General features: G+C 42.9%; 2 protein-coding genes across 2 annotated transcripts in view; both read right to left on the reverse strand.

Moving 5' to 3' along the window:
* Nucleotides 1–19,294: 19,294 nt before the first annotated feature.
* LOC136628750 (gastrula zinc finger protein XlCGF17.1-like) lies at nt 19,295–19,959 on the reverse strand. Its single transcript, XM_066604850.1, has 2 exons — nt 19,949–19,959; nt 19,295–19,904 (listed from the first exon to the last, which is right to left on the reverse strand). The coding sequence occupies exons 1-2, from the start codon at nt 19,957–19,959 to the stop codon at nt 19,295–19,297; spliced, it is 621 nt and encodes a 206-aa protein (XP_066460947.1).
* The window catches only part of LOC136629091 (zinc finger protein 585A-like), an 86,275-nt gene continuing 80,615 nt past the window's right edge, over nt 19,901–25,560 (reverse strand). Inside the window, exon 12 of the mRNA XM_066605211.1 lies at nt 19,901–22,470. Coding sequence (XP_066461308.1) covers nt 19,970–22,470 — 2,501 coding nt within the window. The 3' untranslated portion in view covers nt 19,901–19,969. The remainder of the gene's footprint in view (nt 22,471–25,560) is intronic.

Below are 25,560 nucleotides of genomic sequence, written 5' to 3' on the forward strand. Positions count from 1 at the left end.
TCACTAGACTGTGTTTAGTGGCTTATTATGGTTCTCACCTATGAGTACTCATTATAATTTTCCTTTGAATTTGGACTCAGGCAACATCCGCACTGGTCTCCGTTGACAGACCCCCGACAGTTTATTTGGCGCCCAACGTGGGGCGGGGACTCCTCTTCACCTGCAGCCGATACCTGACGACACCAACGGCCAACAACCCAGGACCAGGATCACGGGACCCCAGATCTACAAAACACCGGTGTAGGGTAAGCCCTTGACTTGCCATTTTCAGCTCTGGGCTCCCCTGATTTGTGTCCACTGTTGACAGAAGGTTAGTCGCTGCATGTGTTATTTTCAGGTTCCTCGCCTCTTTGTGTAGTTTGTTTATGAAACTGTATTAGACAGAAGAACTCACTACTGGGATATTTTCATGCCATGTTGCCTGTAGTAATTGTTGAAATCTGTACGTTGATAGTCTGTGTCATTTTAGCCATAATTTGCTTTTACTGGATTTGTTATAATATCACCAGACATTCCCTTAGAAGAGAGGTCTGGTCTCCCCTAAACCCCCCCTAAGGAGTCCGTAAAACTATTCCAGGACCAGGGGCCAGGGGTCCTTAGTGTACTGTGTGAAATAAGGTCCTGTATACTTAGTGATGAATAGTGGGAAATAGAGGTCTGTGTGAAATAAGTGCCCTGCCAGTTACGGACTTGGCAGAAGGGACTGGCCTGATTTACCCGAAGGTAGCTGTGTGATCGTGGTAAATCAAGAAGTAAGTCCATAAGAGAAAGGGAAGGGGGAGACGTATGCAGACAAGCGTATAAAATATAGAAAGATAGGACTTAGAAAAGCGGGAACCTTTAACTATGAGTTCTGGCAACAGTACGGGAAAAAGCATATGAAAGATATCAGAGACGCCGGTTTAGAAAAAGGAACAGACAATATGGGAAACGTACAGGGCAAGGAGTATGCCTATATGGAAATCAGGTAGAGAAATAGTAAAAGACAAAAAAGGCACGTTAGCTGTGGGAAGAAGACTGTAGTAAGGTGTTTAGAATTTTGGGAGTCTTAGACCAGCAAGTTTGGGAAAGATTCAGAGATAGTCAAAAGGTTGGATAAAAGTATGTTAGACAGATGGATTAAGGCAAGTGTAGATACGGCAGTAAGAAGATATCAGAGAAAGGGAATCTTTTTATAGTCTGTGTTTCTTTGGGACATAAAGTAAGTTCATGCAAAATCTGTGGACAATTATGTGACAAATAACTATTATTGTTTGTCTTGTATGTCTTGATGTTATGTAATCTAATCTTTGTTGTACGTCTTAGTCTTTTTCATATAAATGTAAGAAAGTTGTACCCCACTCACATCTGTGGGGGCTTTTAAGGATATAAGGGTTAAAAATACAGAAAATGTTGCGCTGTTAGAAGCGCTTAGCAGGTTTTCTTTTCTATGTGTTTAACTATTCGTATCCTCAGAGAAATATACCTCTTGTAATTACTAATGATTAATGTTGTTTAAAGTCTGAATGTTCTAGCTGTTTATTAATATCTTAGCTATTGTTCTGTTTCATAGAGAGATAAAATTCAGGGTCCTAGTGACAGGGACAAATGCTGATGAAATAAGAAACTTGTAATGAATTACGTGAATTATACGGTCTTAAAAATAGAAAACATATAGGGATTTTAAAGTATATTTTTGCTTTTTGGGTAAATGTCAGTTCTGTGATTGGTTGGACTTCTGTATCACTGCTAAATGCTGTTAGTACTGTACTGTCGCTGAGAGAATGTTCTGTAGGAGAAACACGCAAACGACCAGTATCGAAGGGGTGGAGCTAGATGATGTAAAAGTACGTAATGTTTCATCCTTCTTTTGTCTACAAAGGAGGGGGTGAGAAGCTTGGGCAGTTAGAAAAAGTTTTTTTTCTTAAATTTGATGAGACATTGCAGGCAGGATCACATTAATAATGAATTTGCTTAAAGAATATAATATTCCAATGTGGTTAGATATTTGTGGATTATTCTGCTTTGTTGTAATTCATGTCTCTGTTATGTGTACTGATATCTTACAAGCCTTATCTGCATCCATCAATTTCTCACCGGATGGATCGGTACGGGTTGAGACCTCAAGTGACAGTTCAGAAGAGGTTTGTAAACTAACTGTTCTCTTGGTGTATCCGGCTCATGTATTTTGTCTTGACAGCTACTGCAGAAACTCAGCTTTCTGCAGGTCCTGACAAATACTAAGCCACCTCCAAGACAAACTCCAATTCTGCAAAACAAAGGTTGTTCTCCTGGGTCATTGCTTAGCCCAAGGAACTGGATATCTGACATAGGTGATCTAGGTATTGCAGGTCAGCAATTTTTTTAATTTTTTTTTTTTCCAACAAGGTTCTGATCTATTTTAAATAGAATACCAGCCTGATTGTCTAGCAGTAATCGGTGCAAGGGGTTTCAGGAGTGCCGATTCAGCTGGCAGAAACTGAACCGCTAGAGGAAATGTTTAAAGGGTCGCGATGCCTCACGCGCTTCCTTGTGCTGAAAAGTCCTGAAAGCATATTGGGAACCGACGTGATGGGACCATTGGGATGTTGTATCAAACTTCACCCGTCTGGTGAGGCTCGTATACACTCCAGGTCTGAAAGTCACCCGACCTTCTGTCGGATGGCAGCAGACCTAGCGACACCTCTCCCTGTCTTCACTCTCACGCACGCAGAGAAACAAGTTCTTAGTGTCGTTCCTTCGAGCCTTTGGGCTACCAGTCAGATGGACCTCAACATACTGTCAGTATTTGTTTGCATTTACTTTCAGAGGAAAGCAGTACTGTTGGACAGTGCTGCCACAAAGGGGCTCAGAATAGCCCAAAACCAGTTCACCAGATGCATGAAGCTGGTATTAGACACCTGGCCAATTCCCGAGGGCACCGCCCTCTTGTAATATGTTAATGATTTATTTTTCTTTTCTTTTATGTACTCCTGACACAAACAGTTACCTCAATGCATCACTAAGCCTTTTGTGTTTCCTCCATCAGAGTAGAATGGCTGCAAAGCCAGCAAAAGTTCTGACGTTGTCTTAGATCACACCATGGTGATCTACACCCCACATGACATACATGGTATCCTGACACAGGTAAGCCGTAGACATCTGTCCCTTGCTAGACAGATCAAAATGGAACTTGCAGTACACTCTTCATCCAATGTCTCATTTCAACGTTGCACTACTTTGAATCCAGCCACCTTATTACCATTAGGTGACACTGATTCAAATGGGGGAGTAAGTACAGGGGACCAGCTTTTTGCAAATTCTCTGACTGATGATGAGGAGGAGGCCTTTGACGCAGAACACCAGCATGATTGTGCAGCGCTCATGGAGCAGGAGACAGCTGGGTTCGCACATGTCACTGACAAACCCCTCCTAAACCCCCACCTTGAAATGTTTGTGGATGGATCTAGATACCTGAATGACCAAGGAAGGTTTGTAACAGGTTTTGAAGTAGTCACACTGAATGAGATGCTTGTACAAAAACCACTGCCGCCACACATGTCAGCGCAGGAGGCTGAGAAAAAGGTTCCACTGCTAACATCTACACTGATTCCAGGTACACCTTTGGTACTGCACACGATAATGGACCCATCTGGCGGTCCAGGAGCTTTCTCACGGCACAAGGCAAGCCCATTAAGATTAAATGCAGGCCATCATGTTGCCAGAACAGGTGGCCATAATAAAGGTTAAAGCACACACGCAGGGGCGGTCACCAGAGAGCAAGGAAAATGATAGAGCGGATAGGGCAGCTAAGACTGCAGCTCTCCTGGAGAGGACGCAAGAACCCTTGTGCTGTAAGTTGGATTTTGGTCCCACCACTCTTGTTGATTTGGGATTTGGCGTCCTACAGGACGTAGATGATGTACCAGCGGCTGCCTACCCCCACCTCGCCGTCCTAGCTCACAGGAAAGTGCATGCCTCTCGGAATGCCATGGTTTCTGTTGTGGACAAGGTATGGTATGCTCCAGGGTTCGACAGGTTGGCGAAGGCATATGTGAAGGCATGTGAAGTGTGCACCTTGCCCCCGGAAGTGCACACCCAGACCATTGTACCCCTTTCAGAGATTACAAATCGACTACATCCAGCTTCCCAAATCAGGCAGGTATGAGTACGTCCTTGTGTGCGTGGACCTGTTCAAAGCCACCACACAATGTACAGCGACTAAACTTGTGTCAGAACTTGTATGTAGATTTGGGGTACCAGAAACAATTGAGAGTGACAGAGGTACACATTTTTCAGGTGAAGTGATGCGAGAGGTGATGTCAGCCCTTGGAGTGGAACAAGCGTTTCATACTCCCTACCACCCGCAGAGTTTAGACAAAGTTAAAAGAACTAAAATGGTACGCTTAAAGTTAAAAGAAGTGTTGTTTGGCTGTATGCCAAGATTAGGCCTGTATCATCCCCAGGTCCTGCAGCAGGGGTGTGATAAGGTTATTGAATATGTACAAGAACTATGTCGTAAACTGAAAGTAACACACTATCTAGTATTTTCCCCAATTCCAGACCCTGATGACCTAGAGGGGACTCACTCCTTGCAGCTTGGAGACTGGGTGGTCGTAAAAAGACACGTAAGAAAGGCCTTGGAACCAAGGTTTGACGGACCATACCAAGTTCTGTTGACAACACCTACCTCGGTAAAAGTAGAAGGGAGAGCTACCTGGATACACGCCTTCCACTGCAAGAAAGTTCGCGAGCCAGAGGAAAAGTGATGGGTGGGATCCCGGCGTTGTTTGGGAGGGGGGGGGGGGTACTGGGAATTTTGACTTTGACATCTACATCTTGTCTTATTGGACTGTCCTTTGATTGGGGAACACCACTACAAACTATCCACATTGAGAAGAGATGGACTGGATGGGCAAATATTTCCCACATGTGTATGCCCAACCTCAGGAGTGGAGAGGACATTTTGCGGACTTGTCTATTATCTGTCCCCACTCCTGTAGAGACTCTTCGAGACATATACTCAAAAGTACACAATGATAGTGATGTAGTAGATGACAATGTTGTTCAGGAAAACACCTTCCTTAATATACATAAATATTGTCCCCATTGCGATGCCATTGAACATACACATTGGACGAATATGACTCAGTTTCTGGTGAGAAATGTTGCATTGGCTGAAGTGTGTTACAATTTCACTTATGACCCTAATGAAATCGGGAAATGTCAACAAATTAAGTCAGCAGAAGTAACAGCTACTCTCAAATACTCTGCAATCGTCCGACTAGTATAATCTTATATGTATATATTGCAATAAAGGTAATAATATTATGCATAGCTAAATGTAATGAATGCCGATTTTCTACACCCATTTAAATGTCTAATATGACGATGATGATATTGATGTTGATAAATCTAAGATTACTGTATTGTAAACTTGATTGCCTTGCAATATTTGATATTATGTCATTTGTTTAAATGTCTTGATACCCTAGATGGACATAGAGTGCACCATTCCTACCTGGGGACCCGACTGGAGCTGGCACCAACGGGTGACAGTACCAGGAGAAAATGGTGGCTCTGATGTCCAAATGGGGGATTATGTTAGGGGTTAATCCTATTTTTAAATAACCTAACATAAGAAAGGAAACAGTGTAATAAATGTGACATTAGTTATTTGGTTGTATAATGTTATGTATTATGGAAATGAAAAATATGTAAGACATTCCGGAAGTTGCTAATAGAATTTGGATATAGAATCATATGTGAAAAGGTATATTCAAGCGTTTATTTGGATGATGATTTTAAAATACTAAATGTATTATTTTATTCAGCTATCTTGAATACAATTCTGAACTTTTGACCAGAATGTACTGAATACTAAGTAGGTGGCTAAACCAGTTTTATGTGCAAAGTAGAAACAATGCCCCCTCTTTTGATGTGCAAATTGTTGAACTTAACATGATGGACTTTTAAGATTACATTCTGGTCTGGGAAGAGGTGTAATTAAGTTTGTACTCAGACAGTATGGAGTCAATCTTTATGATCCTATGTAACTATTTGATGTCCACTTCACACAGTTTTGCTGATACCTTTTGTTTAGAAGGCTTTTTGATTTACAGCCATATTGTAATCTGTTGGAATGAGGACTTGGTCAGCAAAGTAGTTTGAAACTTAGTATCAGGTAACATTTGGAAACACCTTCTTTTCATCTTGCATAAACACCAAGCAATGTTCAACAATAAAGTATAATTCATTCTGATTCACTAGACTGCGTGTGTAGTGGCTTATTATGGTTCTCACCTATGAGTACTCATTATAATTTTCCTTTTAATTTGGACTCAGGCAACATCCGCACTGGTCTCCGTTGACAGACCCCCGACAAGTGGATCCTAAAAAGATCTTACTTCCACCACTTCATATCAAATTGGGACTAATGAAACAGTTTGTGAAAGCATTACACAAAGAAGGAGAGTGTTTCAAGTATCTTTGTGAACAGTTTCCTGGTCTATCAGATGCTAAGCTGAAGGAGGGAGTCTTTGTTGGGCCTGACATAAGAAAACTTTTAAAAGATGAAATCTTTGTCACTAAAATGGAAATGGAAGAAAAAAATGCCTGGAATTCATTTAAACTTGTTGTAACAGGCTTTCTTGGAAATAAAAAAGACCCAAACTACAAAACTTTGGTTGCTGAATTGTTACAAAACTACAAACTCTTGGGCTGCAACATAAATGTCAAAGTCCATTTCCTTCACTCACATCTGGACTACTTTCCAGAAAATCTTGGGGCTGTAAGTGAGGAACAAGGAGAAAGTTTCCATCAAGATCTAAAAGAAATGGAGCGCAGATACCAAGGTCGATGGAATGTCAACATGATGGCAGACTACTGTTGGATGTTAAAAAGGGAAAATTCACAAGAACACAGGCGAAAAAGTACCAAAAGAAGCTTTGATGGAAAAAGAAAACGTTTTTACAAAGACTTATAATAACTTTGCAACACATGTGTATCACTATTATGCTTATTTTAGCTAGGTATTGTTGTTTTTTTTTGCTTTTACTTCATGTTAAAATAATAAAAAGAAATAAAAAAATTTCGGTTTTTTGAATTTTTTCCAAATACTTCAACTTTATTTTGTAGGCAAGCCTTACGTGATAGAAAAAAACCCATGTCATTTTTGAAATCTGTGCAAAAAACTACATAAAGATGATTTAACAAAATCAAAACAATTTTTAAAAAAGTTTTTTTGCAGACCTGTGTAATCATTCATATAACAGGATATGCATCATTTTTCATTAGTCGCATAACGTATTTTCAGAACAAAATATCAAGATTCTATAATTATACTCTGTTTCTATTACCCTATAGGCACTCAATAGCAAAAAAAAAAATAGAAAAATTAAAAAAAAAAAAAGAAAAAAAAACACCTAATAGATGAGTTTTTTTATTCAGCCCTTTTGGGCAGCGTGTTTCCAGGGTCAGTATCCAATAGCCCTCTCTTTTTAATAATTCAGTTTGGTTTATATTTTGCTTTCTGTTGTTAACGACTTTTTCAATGCCGCAATAACTGAAGCCCTCCAATTTCTGTGAGTGTTCCTCAATAAAGTGCTTTGTTATACCTGAATGATTAATATTGGCATTTTTTATGTGTCTTACATGTTCTGTTATTCTAGTCCTTAATTTCCTCATAGTACATCCTATATATTGAAGATTGCATAAATTACAGGAAATCATGTATACTACGTTTTCCGAATCTCAGTTGATATAATTTTTTATCTCATATTCCCTTCTCCCCTCCTTATCCTTGAATTTATTGCACATCTTGGCCATTGGGCAAACACTGCAACGGGACTTACCACATCTAGTAAAACCTTTATATTTTAACCATTGTTTGGCAGGGTCTTTCGTTACCCATACACTTGGGGATAATACATTGGCTAGATTTCTACCTCTTTTCGCTACAAATAAAGTTTTGCCCTCCAACAATTTATCCGTTGTTCGATCTTGTCGTAAAATTGGTAAATATTTATAGAATAGACTCCTGATTTGATTGAATTCATTACTGTATCTAGTAGAGAATATTAGTTTTTTATTTTTATCCCTAAGTTTTTTTGGTGTTGTGTTCCCTTTATTAACTTCTCTCTATTCATTATTTTCACTCTTCTCTCTGAACTGTCCAAAATGCTTTTGTTGTAGCCTCTCTCTGTTAATATTTCCCTAATCTCTTTTACTGTTGTAACAAAGTTGTCATCAGTTGTGCATGCGCTTTTTGCCCTTATCATTTCTCCTAATGGGATAGCTCTTATCACATGTGGGGGATGTGCACTCTCCACATGTAAAATTGTATTACCAGCCATTACCTTCCTGAATAATTTGGTCTCTATGATACCGGTCTTCAAATTCCCTGACAATTCCCTGACACCCTCAACGTGCGAGGTCTTAATGTGGCGTAAAAGAGAAGCCAGGTCCTATGTCATTTACATAAGCTAAAATCCCATGTCTTATTTCTCCAGGAGACGCACTTCCGTGTGGGGCATGTTCCGGCTCTGAGAGACAGGCAGTTTACAGCATGGTTCCACGAATCCAACTACTAAGTCAAGGGGAGTGTCGATAGCTATCCACAGAACGGTATCCCATGAGGTGCTGGACAAGGTGACTGATCCGGAGTGGCGCTTCATTTTCATAAAGCTCAGATTGTGGGGTAAACTTTTTACTCTTGCAGCGTGGTATCTTCCCAATCAGAGTCGTGTACAAGTGGGTAGAACGATATTGGATAAACAGATGGACTTTGCGACAGGTGTCGTAGAACTGGGGGGCGACTTTAACTTCCTCCTAGACCCGGAAAAAGACTGTACTTCTAGGCGGGCGACTGTTTCAGCTTCACAGCTCCGATTGTTTCACAAAGCCCTTAGGCAGTTGCAGTTAGTAGACGTCTTTAGGGTAACTCATTGGTCAGATCGGGACTATTCGCATCGACCTTATTCTTACAAGCCATCATGCGTTGACATGGTGTCCGGTGGCCTCTATTGGGTCGGCATTGTGGTCAGATCATGCCCCATTTCACCTCACCCTAACAGTCCCAGGGGCCCCAGAACGTCCCTGGTCATGGAGATTGAATGACAATCTTCTGAAGGACTCGGTATGCTGTGCAGACCTGCGCAGCACCATCGAAAATTTCATCGGTGACCACTCTGCGGACTCCACTTCTGGGCCGATCCAATGGAAGGCGCTTAAATGTGTTCAAAGGGGAGTCCTCATTACACATGGGACACGCCTTAAGCGTGAGAAGGCGGCCAAGATTGTCTCCTTGCTGGCAAGGATAATGACCCTGGAGACAGGGTTCCGCCGATCATGCTCCGTGTCCACACAGAATGAGCTTTTGAACACTAGGGAAGAGCTGAGACATATCTTAGACCAGAGATACATGCGTTCCCAGGACACTTTGAAGCGTTACTCTTACAAACATGCCAATAAATGCAGACGCTCCCTGGCACGGTACCTTCGCTGTAGGACGAACTTCATATAGTTTTCCCACATACTGGGTAGTGCAGGCCATAAGAGACATGACCCAAGGGAGATCGCAGTGGCATTTCATGCCTATTACCATGGACTCTACAATTTAAGAGGTCAGCTGGCAGATATGACCCCCGACAGTAGGGAAAACAAGATTGATGATTATTCCGCAGAGACGGCTCTCCCGACTATTTCGGGAGAGACTAGAGAGGCATTGAAAATGGATTTTACAGTAGAGATCAGTGAGGCTATTAAAGCTTTGGCGGGGGGAAGGCACCAGGTCCTGACGGATTCACCTCACGGTTTTATAAGCAGTTCCGTGAAGCCCTTGCTCCTATACTGAAGGAGACATTCAATCAGATCTCACCCTCTGCCCCATTCCCTGCACAGTCGCTTATGGCCCATATTACAGTGCTCCCCAAGCCGGGCAAAGATCCAGGGATGTGTCCCAGTTACCACCCAATTTCACTTATTAACCTTGAAATTAAGCTATTCTCCAAGGTCCTGGCGGGCAGGCTGACTCCCATTTTGCCGGCCCATATACATAATGACCAGATGGGATTCGTAAAAAGCTGCAAGGCTAGAGATAATACCAATAAGACTCTTCTGTTGATTAGCAAAGCCAAGCAGTTGTCGCAACCATTTTGTCTTCTCTCGGTGGATGCGGAGAAGGCCTTTGATCGCATTAGCTGGGACTTCCTGCGGTCCTCCCTGATGCACCTAGGCCTTAGGCCTAAGTTTCTGAGTTGGATTCTGACATTGTACAGGAATCCGTCGGCACAGATTCGGGTGAACTGTCTCCTGTCAGACCCGGTACCTATTAGGAACGAGACTAGACAGGGGTGCCCACTGTCCCCTCTTCTCTATGCCATTGTTATGGAGCATTTGGCTGTGGCACTGCGGAATGATCCTGATGTTTGTGGGCTGCAGATCGGGACTCAGTCCTGTAAGGCTGCCTTATATGCGGATGACCTGCTGCTATATGTATCTCGGCCCCGCATCTCATTTCCTGCGATCCTCTAGAAATTTTCTAAATTTGGACGCCTGAGTAATTTTAAAGTAAACCTCCATAAATCTGAGGCGATGAATGTGTCAGGATTGGCTGCTATCGGGGTCACCGTGGCCGCATGGCAGACGCTGTCGCCTCTGCTGCGATTGCGAGACACAGGGGGACTCCTACGCTGGTCATCACTCCTGCCCGCCTGGCTCCTACATGGCGCAGAGGTGCTAGGAGCATAGCAGCTGCTGCCCGGCGCCGTGTTCCTGTTTCCATGGCAGCCTGCTGCATCTCCACTGACCTAGCCTGGTCTGCTAGTGCTGAGGGAGGTTCTCCCAGCATTTCTGATTATCCTGCTGCTGTCAGGTGCTCCGCCCCAATCAGCTGCTGGGGCGGGAGCTCTGACAGCATTTAAACCCCTCAGTTGCTTTCTGACACTGCCAGTGTTTGTTTAGGCTTCCTTGCACTCACCATCGTTACCTTGGATTCCTGTTTACTAGTGTATTGACCTCGGCTTTTCCCCTGACCTGACTTGTCTCCTCCTTCTGTACTGCGTCTCTCTGGACTGACTTTTAGTGCTTGACCTTTGGCTTGCTCCTGGACTGGTTTGCTGTTTTCCCTTGTGCATCGCTCTGGTTGTCTGTTTGTCTGTCCATTTACTTTCTGTTTTCAGGGATTGTGGATTTCCCCAGCATTCCCCTAGCCAGTGTAGGGACCGTCGCCCAGTTGCCCGCCTGGGGTTAGCCAAGAGTGGAGGCAAGTAGGCAGGGACAGGGGTTGTGGGCTACGTTGCAGGGACCCCCAACTCCTGCTTTCCCTGTTTTCCTGACAGAAACACTTGCCCAAAATACGTTCTTTTGTCCCTACATCCGCCCAGCCAAACTAAGTCCATCTATGGAGGCTGTTTCAGCCCTAGCTAATCAGGTGCAGAGCCTGACTGATAGGGTGCAAGATTTAACCACACGGCTCCTCCTGCAGGAACAGGCTGCGGCTAGCGCCCCAGCGGTGCTGCCTCCTGCTTATTCTGATAAGCTTGAGCCCAAGGCTACCCTCCCTGATTTCTTTTCTGGGAACCGGAGACAGTTTTTCTCCTTTCGGGAGGGGTGTAAGCTGTATTTCAGTTTGCGTCCGTACTCCTCTGGAACCGAGTTCCAAAGAGTGGGAGTTGTCATATCCCGCTTGAGAGGTGACCCGCAGAATTGGGCTTTTTCCTTGCCCACCGACTCGCCCATCAGGCAGTCCCTGGACTCTTTCTTTACCGCGTTAGGCCAGATCTATGATGAACCAGATTGGGCCGGGTATGCAGTTTCCAGGTTATTAGAACTGCGACAGGGTAGACTGGCAGCGGAGGAATATTGCTCTCAGTTTCGACAGTATTGCGCTGAGTCTGGTTGGAATGACTGAGCCCTTAAGGACTTATTTCTGACGGGTCTCTCGGATGCTCTGAGAGACCTCCTTGTTTCGTATCCTGAGCCTGACAGTTTGGAGCAGGCCATGATGCTAGCCATTAGAGCTGACCGCCGCCTTAGGGCACGATGCTTCCCCAGGACCAGTTCTGGGTTATCAGCCCGTGAGACCGACGGTCAGGTTTCACCAGCTGTTCCCTCAGAACCCATGGAACTGGGATCCATGTCTCCCAGACAACGCAAGGAGTTTCGTCTCAAGAACCGACTGTGCTTGTACTGTGGAGAACCTGGACACCGGATCGCATCCTGCGAGAAGAGGCCGCAATTGGGAAGACTTCCGCTCCTAAGTGCTGTCCGGGAGGATCACTTAGGAGCCCAGGTACCCCCAGAATGTTCCAAGTTGTTGTTACCATGCTCTATTGTGTTTGATTCCTTCCATGTTTCGGGCCAAGGCTTCATAGATTCTGGGGCTGCCGCAAATTTCATTAATTCTGATTTCATTGCTCCCATAGCCAAGGTGTTAAGAAACCTTGATCCTCCCGTCCAGGTGTCTGGACTTGATTCTACACCCTTAGTAGCTGGACATGTCAGTCGGGTCACTCCAAAGCTGAAGTTTTCTGTAGGGACCTTGCACACAGAACTTTGTACCTTTTTGGTCATGGAAAACTTGTCGGTGGACGTGGTGCTCGGCCTGCCGTGGTTAAAGGTCCATAACCCAGCCATCAACTGGGAGACTCTGGAGTTAGTCCGATGGGGTGCAGGGTGCAGTGACCACATGCCTGCCGTTCAGGTCCATACCACTGAATGCAAGGAACTAACCCGGCCACATTATTTGACCAAATTTGCTGATGTATTTTCTAAGCCCGACGCGTTGTCGCGTAGCTTTGATGTGCCTAAACCCGTGGATCCTCAGCCAGAGAGGATCCCCTCTCCTGGAGTGGTTCTAGCGGCCTTAACCTCCGATATCTCATCTCTGCTAGATGCCGCCCAGCAAGCTGCCCCGGAGGCCCTTCCGGAGGACAAACTGTTTGTCTCTGACAACCAGGAACAATGGGTGAGGTTTTTGCCGTTGGCGGAATTCGCTATAAATAACCATACCAGCTCATCATCTCAGTTTCCCCCTTTTTTCTGCAACTACGGGTTCCATCCCCGCTTTGCCGTATCTGTCTCCTTGCCGTCGAATAACCCGTCGGCTGACTTCTTTACTGGGGAGCTGGATGCAGTCTGGGTCCAGGTTCGCAAGAACTTACTGGAATCGCAGGAGAAGTTGCGGAAATAAGGTGCTGGTAAACGCACTCTGTCTGACCCCTTTGTAATTGGTGACCTAGTCTATCTGTCCACAAGAAATTTAAAGTTGAAGGTACCATCTCTCAAGTTAGCTCCTCGTTTTGTCGGGCCATTCCCTATTTCCAAGGTTATTAACCCGGTGGCCTATGAACTAACCTTACCTGATTCCTGGAAGGTGCATAACGTCTTCCACAAGTCGCTCTTGAAGAGGTTCGTTCCCTCGGTATTACCCAACCGCAAACCTCCATCTCCCACCCTTGTCCAAGGAGAGATGGAATTCGAGATAGAACGAATTCTGGACTCCAGGCAGGTACGGGGTGCTTACCAATATTTAGTGCACTAGAAGGGGTGTGGACCCGAGGAGCGGTCATGGGTTCCGGCCAAGGATGTCCATGCTCTGCGTCTAGTCCGTAACTTTCATAGGACCTACCCCCTCAAGCCAGCGCCGGGTCATGGGGGTCCGGTGTCCCCCCGTAAGAGGGGGGGGGGTACTGTCAGGATTGGCTGCTATCGGGGTCGCCGTGGCCGCACGGCAGACGCTGTCGCCTCTGCTGCGATTGCGAGACACAGGGGGACTCCTACGCTGGTCATCACTCCTGCCCACCTGGCTCCTACATGGCGCAGAGGTGCTAGGAGCATAGCAGCTGCTGCCCGGCGCCGTGTTCCTGTTTCCATGGCAGCCTGCTGCATCTCCACTGACCTAGCCTGGTCTGCTAGTGCTGAGGGAGGTTCTCCCAGCATTTCTGATTATCCTGCTGCTGTCAGGTGCTCCGCCCCAATCAGCTGCTGGGGCGGGAGCTCTGACAGCATTTAAACCCCTCAGTTGCTTTCTGACACTGTCAGTGTTTGTTTAGGCTTCCTTGCACTCACCATCGTTACCTTGGATTCCTGTTTACTAGTGTATTGACCTCGGCTTTTCCCCTGACTTGACTTGTCTCCTCCTTCTGTACTGTGTCTCTCTGGACTGACTTTTAGTGCTTGACCTTTGGCTTGCTCCTGGACTGGTTTGCTGTTTTCCCTTGTGCATCGGTCTCTGGTTGTCTGTTTGTCTGTCCATTTGCTTTCTGTTTCCAGGGATTGTGGATTTCCCCAGCATTCCCCTAGCCAGTGTAGGGACCGTCGCCCAGTTGCCCACCTGGGGTTAGCCAGGAGTGGAGGCAAGTAGGCAGGGACAGGGGTTGTGGGCTACGTTGCAGGGACCCCCGACTCCTGCTTTCCCTGGTTTCCTGACAGAATGTTTCCCTTCCAGCTGGTAGCTCACTCAGCCGACCAATTTGATTTTAAATGGCGAACAACTTCTATTCAATACCTAGGGGTACATATATGCAGCAGATATCACCTCTCTATACCGTCTTAATTATGTTCCTTTGATGGAGAGTGTGTCACGTGATTTGAACAGCTACACTACTAAACAACTGAGCTGGTTCGGTCGAGTAAATGTCTTGAAAATTGATGTGACCCAAAATCCCTATACCTTTTCCAGACCTTGCCAATTAAACTCCCAGCACAATTCTTTAAACAGCGGGTGTTTTATAGATTTGTGTGGGAAGGGAGGTATCATGTTCCATACAAAACCGCGCGCGGGGGGGGGGGGGGGAGTGGGTCTACCGGACCTTAAGATCTACTACTCAGCCGCAATCCTTTCCAGGCTCCTAGACTGGCATTACCACGCAGGCTCTAAACAATGGGTGGGCCTGGAAACAGCGCTGGTGTGGCCTCATATGCGCCTGCTGCCATGGCTCTCTGTGAAGGACAGACCCGCTGCTCTTCCTCACACTCCACTGACGTTGAACTGTTTGGAGGTATGGGATAGGCTGAGGGCCAGAGGGGACATTTAGATCCGTGAAGGGGCCCTATTCCCTTGGTTCCACAACCCTGCATGCCCTGTGGAACAGGAGAGGCAGAGCTTCCTCTGTTGGAGTGAGGTGGAAGTTACGCGTTGCTGCCAGATAGCGGGCCCTGGAGGCCTTCAAACATTTAATGCTTTACAGGCATCCCGGCCAGATCTGAAACTGAGGTGGCTGGAATACCTCCAGTTGGCCTCCTTCTGGAGGGCTAGGCTGGGGACATGTCATCTCGGAGACCTACCTGAACCCATTGAAGAACTATTCCTACAAGTTAGCCACCCCTCACACGTTCTCTCCAAGATTTATGGTATAATATTGGAACGGCTTACACAGGGCCTCCTGCAGTACACCAAAGGATAGGAGAGGGACTTGTCTCGGGGGCTGCAGGACTCTGATTGGGAGAGAGCATTCACATTCGCACACATGCGCAGAAGACCTCTGCGGCGCGAGCACGCCGGAGCGTCCCCGTCAGCGCAAGCGCGTCTAATCCAGGCAGAAGGCGGCTTTGGTCGGCACCATGGAGACGGGGACGCCAGCACCGGAGGGGATAAGTGTATAACTTCTGTATGGCCCATATTTAATGCACGATGTAGATTACAAAGTGCATTAATATGGTCATACAGAAGTGCTTAACCCCACTTGCTATCGCGGGACAACCCCTTTAAGCTCCTCTCCAGATGGTACAGATGTCCGGACTTGATCCACCGTATATTCCCCTCGGTGCCAGATACCTGTTGGAGGTGTGGGTCCGGGCATGGCACCATGCTGCACATTTGGTGGGAATGCCCACTTATTCAGCCTTTCTGGAGAAAGGTCTTTGAGCTGTATGAGGGCGTGTTCCATAGCATGGTGGAGGCCTCCCCGCAGCTAGCGCTACTCTCTGTTATCCAAGCCCTTTTATCACAGTTAAAAAGGGTCTTCTACGTCATTTCCTTAATGCGGCCAGGGCTGTTGTTCCATGCCACTGGCGGCGTACTGCTCCTCCCTCAATCTTAAGAGTTTATCCAGGAGTTAAACCAATTAATGTACATGGAGGAGCTCGTGGAGGAGGGTTCAGGGGAGACATGTACGAGTGGACGCCCCTGGTCAACATGGAACACGTTTCGTGACTCTGCTGAGTTCCTGAACATAACTGGTTGGTAAGGGGGGGGGGGGAGAGTTTATTCAGGTTCTCTGGGAGGCAGGGGAGTGAGGCCTCCACCTGGACAACCCGCGTCTGGGTTCCGAGAGGACCTACCTCGATAGTCGCTAGAGGGTCTCTTTCATTTACTAATTAATGTCCTCTTTACTCGTTTTTCCTTATTTTGGTTTAAGGACCTATTAGTTTTTTGTTTTAGTGTGTTTTTTTATTTTTTTGTCCAGTAATTCAGGAGTTGTAAAAGCTGACAAGACATTAGTATAGGGGCCAGCTGCTTCGGTGGTTTCAGTCTGCCAATGAGTGATAGGCAACTATAATTTATCAGGGTAGTACTTGGCACCTTGACAAAGATCCGAGATAGGATCGAAACGTCGCGTTTGTTACCATGGAAGATTAAAGAGGTTTTTTTTATTTAATATACACCTGGAATGCTGCCATATCTTTTCAATTCTCTAATGTTGGTTTATTGTCGCGGTCCTGCGAGACCAGCTATTTGTTGTGTTCTTCTTTATTTGTGTGCACAATGTATACAAAAGATTTAATAAAAAATTTATTAAACATAAATTTCCTCTATGACCCTCGGTGAAAAATGAAGAAAGTGAAAAGAGGAAGATGGAGCAGGGCAGAAAAGACAAACAAACAAGACAAAGTCAGAGTATGCGAGCAACAATAGACAGCAGCAGTCTGAAGTCCATAAATGGAAGGCACAAAAGAAACACTCAGAAGCTCCATGGCAAAAAACCCTAACCACTGAGTACAGCCAGCAAACAAATGTATTACCAGAATTCTGGACTGAGAGTTGCTAAATAAATACCAAAGAGAGATACTGATAGGCTGATTAAGACAATAGACAGCTTAGCCTGCCTATCATTGCTGTAACAGAAGGAAGATGCTTCTCCCTTGACATCCAATTACGTCATACCAGATCAGCACATGCGATTGAACCTCATCAATGCAAACTGAACCATTAAATCTGGTCACTGAGGAGGTAAGTCCCCTTGAAGGACAACAAAAAATGCAAAGAAAGAGTTAAAGTCTAACTTTAAAAATATCCACACTAAACCCCATTGTATATAAATGTGAAAAAAAATCAGATAATTGACATCACCACATTTATAATCGGCCAAGCTACAAAAATATACTATTCATTTATTCCTCACGGTGAATGATTATTTTGTAAAAAAGAGCCAGTGTCAGAATTGCAGTTTTTCAATAATCTGCCTTCCAAGAAAACACAAGATAAAAGCAATAAAAAAACCAAAAAAATGATACCAGTAGAATCTGCAACTTGTCATGGAAAAAATACCTTATAGAGCTTCGCTAGAATAATAATATTATTAGTCCGTGCAGAGCGCTAACACACCACACCCATCATGGACACAACGCAATGTCCACACTGAATGAAAAAACACCAGTAAGTCCCACGTAGAACACAAATACCAGGGTAAATCTAGCCCTATCAGCCAGAAGAGAGGAAACTCCTGCCTAAAGCGGGGTGATTGGTGTGATGCATCTCGTACATGGGCCACTCAGTTGTCCCTGGGTGGAAATAACAGTAGACACGGCAGAGGCAATGGCAAGAGCAATATATACATACCCATACACCAACTACTTATCTCAGGCATGATGACTGCAACCTGATGGATGTGGACCAGACCAACTTCACCGTCCTAACATGAGTAATTGGCACCCTGTAGTGGCCGGGGCTGCAATATATAAACCCTACTATAGCAGATTACCCAGCTAGGGAAAACTCAAAAACTTAAGGTAATCTCCACATATGACTACCTTTTTCAACTGCGAGAGAACTCTAATGGATAATAGTTATATGACCCCAACAGTGTCATAATGCGGCTTGCGCTGACATTGTTCTGCATCACGGCAATTATGCCACGATCCTGTCATGCTGTGACAAATATACATCTTGCAGATTGTGGAATAAGGTTATGCAAATACAATTCTTTGTAAAGTATTTTTATTGTAAAAATGTAATTAAAATGTTAATATGCGACTGCTATAATCTTACTGACACAAACGTCTAAATGCGCGTTACTTATAGCATACGGTGAACGCTGTAAAAAGAGGAAGAAAAACAGAATTGCTGTTTTTCGGTCATCTTCCTCTGAAAAAACATAATAGAAAATGATTTTTAAAAAGTCCAAAAATTTACAACATGGCACCAATGGAAAAGACAACTTGTCCCACAAAAAAAAAAAAAAACCTCAAACAGCTCTGTTGGTAGAAGAATAAAACATCTTATTTGTCTTGGATGCAGCAATGCAAATACAATTTTCTTTTCTTAAAGTGTTGTGCAAAGGGGGCAACACCTAAAAAGACGTATAGATTTAGTATCATTATAATCATATGGATCCAAAGAATTTAACATGCCACCTATTCTATGCGGTGAATGTCATAAAGTTAAAAAAAAAAAAATATATATATATATATATATATATGTTAAACAACACATTATGCTTAACCTAAAGTGGTGCCATTATAAATACCTATACCCTGCAAAACACAAGCCTGTCTATAAGCATGTCAATAAAGAATAATTAATATTATGGCTCTTGGAACTGACAAATGAAAAAAACTAGAAGAAAAAGTTTGTTTTTTAAATCTGAAAATGGAAATAAAATAAAGGCACATCTTTTAGCAGTCCGTGCTCGATCAAAATCAAATTTGCACTTAATAATGTATATTTATGTTGTAATGTATGCCAGTTTTTGGTGTAAATTATAGTAAAACTGTCGGGCTGCAGGAGACATGTCCCATCCTGTTAAACCCACCAGATTTTTAGAAAACTGGAACGCATTGTGTAAGATTAATGACAATCACAAAGCTGCAACATGTGCAGCTTTTATTTAAAGAAATTGACTGAAAAGCTTTTTACTACAAGCATCTATAGTACTTTTTCCTTCTCTAGTATCACACATAACATTACTTTGACTGTAACAGTTTTTTTTCTTGTGCCTTTTACATTAAATTGGCTACTTCTGTGTGTGAGTTCTTTGATGTTCGATTTTATGCTAAAATATTTCCCAAATTCTGAACATGAAAATGGCTTCTATCCTGTGTGAAGTCTCTGATGTATGGCTAGTTTTTGTTTATATCTAAAACATTTCCCACATTCTGAACATGAAAATGGCTTCTATCCTGTGTGACTTCTCTGATGTATGGCAAGTTTTTGTTTATGTCTAAAACATTTCCCACATTCTGAACACGAAAATGACTTCTCTCCTGTGTGAAGTCTCTGATGTATGGCTAGTTTTTGTTTATATCTAAAACATTTCCCACATTCTGAACACGAAAATGACTTCTCTCCTGTGTGAAGTCTCTGATGAAATACAAGACTTGATTTCGAATTCAAGCATTTCCCACATTCTAAACATGAAAATGGATGATCTCCTGTGTGAGTTCTCTGATGTAATACAAGATATGATTTCTCAGAAAAGCATTTCCCACATTCTGAACATGAAAATGGCTTCTCTCCTGTGTGAGTACTCCAATGTTTGACAAGATTTGATTTTGAATAAAAGCATTTCCCACATTCTGAACATGAAAATGGCTTCTCTCCTGTATGAATTCTCTGGTGTAATACAAGATTTGATTTTGAATAAAAGCATTTCCCACATTCTGAACGTGAAAATGGCTTCTCTCTTGTGTGACTTCTATAATGTTTGATAAGACTTGATTTTGTACAAAAGCGTTTCCCACATTCTGAACATGGAAATGGCTTCTCCCCTGTGTGTGTGAATTCTCTGATGTATGACAAGGCGTGATTTCACAGAAAAGCATTTCCCACATTCTGAACATGAAAATGGCTTCACTTCTTGTGACTTCTCTCATGTTGGATAAGTTGTGATCTATATCTATAGCATTTCCCACATTCTGAACATGGAAACGTCTTCCTTCCTGTGTGAACTTTCTGATGTTGAACAAGAAATGATTCCACTGCAAAAACTTTCCCACATTCTGAACATGGAAATGTATTTCTCCCTGTGTGTCCTCTCTGATGTCGGAGAAGATTTGATTTATCTCCGAAACATTTCCCGCATTCTGAACATGAAAATGGCTTCTCACCTGTGTGAGTTCTCTGATGTATGACAACTTTTGATTGATCTCTAAAATATTTTCCACATTCTGAACATGAAAAGGTCTTCTTCCCTGTGTGACTACTCTGATGTCCAACAAGTGTTGATTTATCTCCAAAACATTTCCCACATTCTAAACATGAAAAGGTCTTCTTGTCTGTGTGATGTTTCTGATGTCTGACAAGTGTTGATTTTTCTCCAAAACATTTCCCACATTCTAAACAAGAAAATGGCTTCTCCCCTGTGTGAATTCTCTGATGTCTGACAAGGTTTTGTTTATGTCCAAAACATTTTCCACATTCTGAACATGAAAATGGCTTCTCCCCTGTGTGACTTCTCTGATGTGCGACAAGTGATTTTTCATATTCAAAAAATTTACCACATTCTATACATGAAAATGGCTTCTCTCCTGTGTGAGTTCTCAAATGTTGAACAAGATATGATTTCACTGCAAAACATTTCCCACATTCTGAACATGAAAATGGCTTCCTCCCTGTGTGACTACTCTGATGTCCAACAAGTGTTGATTTATTTCCAAAACATTTCCCACATTCTAAACAAGAAAATGGCTTCTCCCCTGTGTGAATTCTCTGATGTCTGACAAGTGTTGATTTTTCTCCAAAACATTTTCCACATTCTGAACATGAAAATGGCTTCTCCCCTGTGTGACTTCTCTGATGTGAGACAAGTGATTTTTTATTTTCAAAAAATTTACCACATTCTATACATGAAAATGGCTTCTCTCCTGTGTGAGTTATCAAATGTTGAACAAGCTTTGTTTTCACTACAAAACATTTCCCACATTCTGAACATGAAAATGGCTTCTCTCCTGTGTGAGATCTCAAATGTTGAACAAGATATGATTTTGTTGAAAAACATTTCCCACATTCTAAACATGTAAGTTTATTTTTCTCTGTGTGACTTCTCTGATGTCGTAGAAGTGCTGTTTTATCTCCAAAGCATTTCCGACATTTTGAACATGAAAATGGCTTCTCTCCTGTGTGAATTCTCAAATGTTGAAGAAGCGTTGTTTTCAGTGCAAAACATTTCCCACATTCTGAACATGAAAAGGGCTTCTCTCCTGTGTGAGATCTCAAATGTTGAACAAGATATGATTTCACTACAAAACATTTCCCACATTCTGAACATGAAAATGGCTTCTCTCCTGTGTGAGATCTCAAATGTTGAACAAGATATGATTTCATTGAAAAACATTTCCCACATTCTGAACATGTAAATGGCTTCTCTCCTGTGTGAGATCTCAAATGTCGAACAAGTAATGATTTTGCTACAAAACATTTCCCACATTCTGAACATGGAAGTGTATTCCTCTCTCTGTGACTTCTCTGATGTCGTAGAAGTGCTGATTTATCGCCAAAGCATTTCCTATATTCCGAACATGAAAATGGCTTCTCTCCTGTGTGAGTTCTCAAATGTTGAACAAGATATGATTTCGTTGAAAAACATTTCCCACATTCTGAACATGAAAAGGGCTTCTCTCCTGTGTGAGATCTCAAATGTTGAACAAGCTTTGTTTTCACTACAAAACATTTCCCACATTCTGAACATGAAAAGGGCTTCTCTCCTGTGTGAGATCTCAAATGTTGAACAAGCTTTGTTTTCACTACAAAACATTTCCCACATTCTGAACATGAAAAGGGCTTCTCTCCTGTGTGAGATCTCAAATGTTGAACAAGATATGATTTCATTGAAAAACATTTCCCACATTCTGAACATGAAAATGGCTTCTCTCCTGTGTGAGATCTCAAATGTTGAACAAGATATGATTTTCTTGCAAAACATTTTCCACATTCTGAACATGGAAATGTGTTCCTCCCTGTGTGACTTCTCTGATGTTGGAGAAGATTTGATTTATCTCCAAAACATTTCCCACATTCTGAACATGAAAATGGCTTCTCCCCTGTGTGTGTTCTCTGATGTATGGCTACTTTTGATGCATCTCTAAAACATTTACCACATTCTGAACATGCAAAGGTCTTCCTCCCTGTGTGAGCTCTTTGATGTTTTTCCCTTTTGTGACTTTTCTTCTGCTTATCAGTCTGAGATGAATCAGAAGATGGGACCTGTGTAAGAGGATCAGATGATGGATCTTTGCTGTGATGGGCTGAGGGGATAACTGGGATAATGGCAGGGTCTTCACATGTATCTTCACAACCCTCTGCTTTACAATGAATAAACATCAGATGCTCCTTTGAGCTCCTAATACTGTCATCTGCCAAGAAAAAAGTTGATTTTACCATCTCTTATTGAAATAACTAATTTATATGGATATTTTTTAACATTTTTATATAAACATTTCATAGCAAATTATACATCACATAGCATTTATTAAATAAGTAACAGATCACAATCTAACAGAAGACCGTACGGTGATGATGTTTGGCCACAAGTTATTATTTTGCAGTTTCCCTGTTCTGTGGTGAAGCCTCCATCTTCATAGGTCCATGTATCAGTATGTGTCATCATTATTCTAGTTAATGCTCAATGGAGAATCACTGCTATAAGGTGATGTGCATCTCACACACTCACTGACAGTTACATGCACTTTATCTTTTAGGGTAGAAGTGGGGAAAAGCAATTCTATTTATTTGACGTTAATACAAAATATAATGATAAAAGTAAAAACTTCAAATAATCTTATTGCAATCTGTGTTTCTGGAGTTGGTCAAAACAAAATCAGCATAAACAAGTTCTAAAACCTTATGGTACATCAGCAAGCTCAAGTTAAATAAAAGGATTTTTGCCTAAGGCCTCATGCCCACGACCGTGTCGGACTCTGCCAGCGGATTATCACAGCCTATAGACCCCATACTCACCTCTCTGGAACCGCCGCACGAGTCCTGTTCGGCGTGCCGGTGCACTTGCTCAGTACAGTGCATATCGCATCAACAGTGGGTGGTGATGTGTAATCACGTGATACTTCTCACAGCGGAAGTATCACATAATAGACAGATTCCATTGACTACAATGAAAGCCGTCCATGGGTTTTCCCACAGCAATCAGAGCATGCCGTAATTTCTTTCATGCTGCGGAATTCCACAGCGTGACCATTGAAATGCGGAAAGCTATAAGGTTCAATAGAACCTAATAACTGCGGGAATACGCCATGGATTTCAGCTGCGTAAAACGCGGCAGAAATCCATACGTGGGCATTAGCTCTAACAGTATAATCCCTCTCTAATGATATTCACTGGGGACACAGGCACTTGGCTAAATAGTCTGTATGTCAGTAGTAGAAGCACAAGCTTAAAAAAACAAAACAGAACATGCTACAACAGAGAAGCGCATAATAACAAGAAAGAAAAAAAGACTACAAGAAAGTATATTACAATAAGACAAAAATCCTCTTTTCTCAGTTGCTTTGTTAGGGGATTTAAGATTATGGAATGTCCTAAAGCAGTCCCTGGAGTGGGAAATAGAATGAGAATTTTCAGGTGGAATGCTGAGCCCCAGCTGCCTGCAAAGTCTTATCACCAAGACCCACATCTGCTTATGCAAAGATGTAGACAGAAGAACTGGTGGCAGCTCTGCAAAGCTGAGGGGCCAAGGCCTGGTGCTGCACTGCTCACGTTACCCAGTGAATGGGTAAATGCAGATATAATCCTGAAGGGTGAATCTTGACCCTTCAGTCGGTAAGCTCTAGAAAGGCTGAGGTAATGTGACATATGGTCACATTTGAATCTGGAAACCCCCCACGTCAATCGTCCAGACAGAAAGAGTCCGATCGCATGAAGGAAGATGTGACTGCCAAATGCAGACAAATGGCATTCATGACGTACAGTTTATGTAATGACACCTCCGTGGGATGGGACGGAGAGAAACTAAAGGATGGCAATAGAATTTCTTTGTTAAAAGAAAGGAAGCCGGAAACAACTTCAGTAAGATGAGATGGCATTGGGGGTAAAATCCCTTGCTCGATGAAGAATCAGGAGGGTAGAAAAGCAAGAAGGAGCCACTAACTTAGAGACCCTTTAGATTGAGGTTATCATAACCTACAAGGCCACCTACCAAGAAATGAGTTGCAGGGAGATATTCCTAAAAGGATTAGAGGTGGAAGACTTGAAAGCATCCAATACCAAATTGAGGTCCCAAAGGTATGTAGGAAGTGTGTACAGAGGAACTGTATGTGCATCGTCTTGGAGAAAAATTTTGAGAAAGAACTCAGAGGGTAAAGACCATTAGAAAAAAATGAGGGAAATGAGGGCTATTTCAACATCCAGACAAGACAGAAGGAAGGACAAGTTCAGAAGGAGAGAAAACCCTATGGAGGGACACCTGTCTCTCCTCACACCCCCGAAAGTAGGCTTTACAAGTAGGGTAGTACATCCAAGATAAAAAATTTTTTTGCTTGCCTTGAGTAAACCTTGTTCGAATGGCCTTTTCAGAAAGCAAATGTGGACCTGTTTTTCCACACACTGATTTGGCTTTTGGATGCAGCACCTGGAGAACTCTGATTTTCACACTTTAACCCTCCAATTGGAATTTGGTCTTTTCTGTGGAGTTTCCAAGCCATTACATGCAGAATTAGTCTTAGTTCTGTGACAACTGATGCTACAGAAGTTTAAGGCATGGTATCTGAGAGTGTGAATGCAGATATAACCAGAAGACAAGCTGAGATCAGGGCTGGCAGCATATACTGAACTTCACTATGAAAATCAGACAAGAAGTCAGTGCTAGCAGAACAGGTTCAATACGATAAACAGTCTTTATCAGGGTAGGCAAATGTTAAATGGCGTGGTCCAATAAGCATATCCAAGGTCAGGAATGGACAAGTCAGGACTGTCAGAAACCAGAATCAGGAAACCGTAAAATCAGACTAAAAATTGGCAAAAGGCTTCCACATATGGAGGAACCAAATTGATTAAGCATCGCTTTAGGGTGCTTTAGGAATCAGTCATATACTGCACTTCCTTTTTAATGAACGTTGCCTTTGGTAAAGCATTTGTGCGTCTAGTTTTGGAAGCCTGGCTCCAAGTGTTTTAGGATTTTTCATTAACGATTACTTTTTAATTAAGAGATAGGACTCTTTCCAGTGAAAAGTATCCTAATAATGATTGATTCTTCTGCCACAGTGAGAAATTTATTGGAACATGGGACCAATATCCAAATCCAGTATATTTCTTTTATTTTTTCCCCTGTTTATTTTAAAAATCTGTCTTGTTGTGTATTCATACTGTGTTTCCTTATTCTCCCATGCAACAACCCTTTTTGTATATATATTTGTACATGTATATATTTGCACTGCTAGATCTTTTCTAGATAAAATCGGCAATTTAAAAGTCAGCCTTGTCCGTTTAAAAAA

The sequence above is a fragment of the Eleutherodactylus coqui genome, chromosome 5, assembly GCF_035609145.1.
Source record: "Eleutherodactylus coqui strain aEleCoq1 chromosome 5, aEleCoq1.hap1, whole genome shotgun sequence".
NCBI classification, from domain to species: Eukaryota; Metazoa; Chordata; class Amphibia; order Anura; family Eleutherodactylidae; genus Eleutherodactylus; species Eleutherodactylus coqui.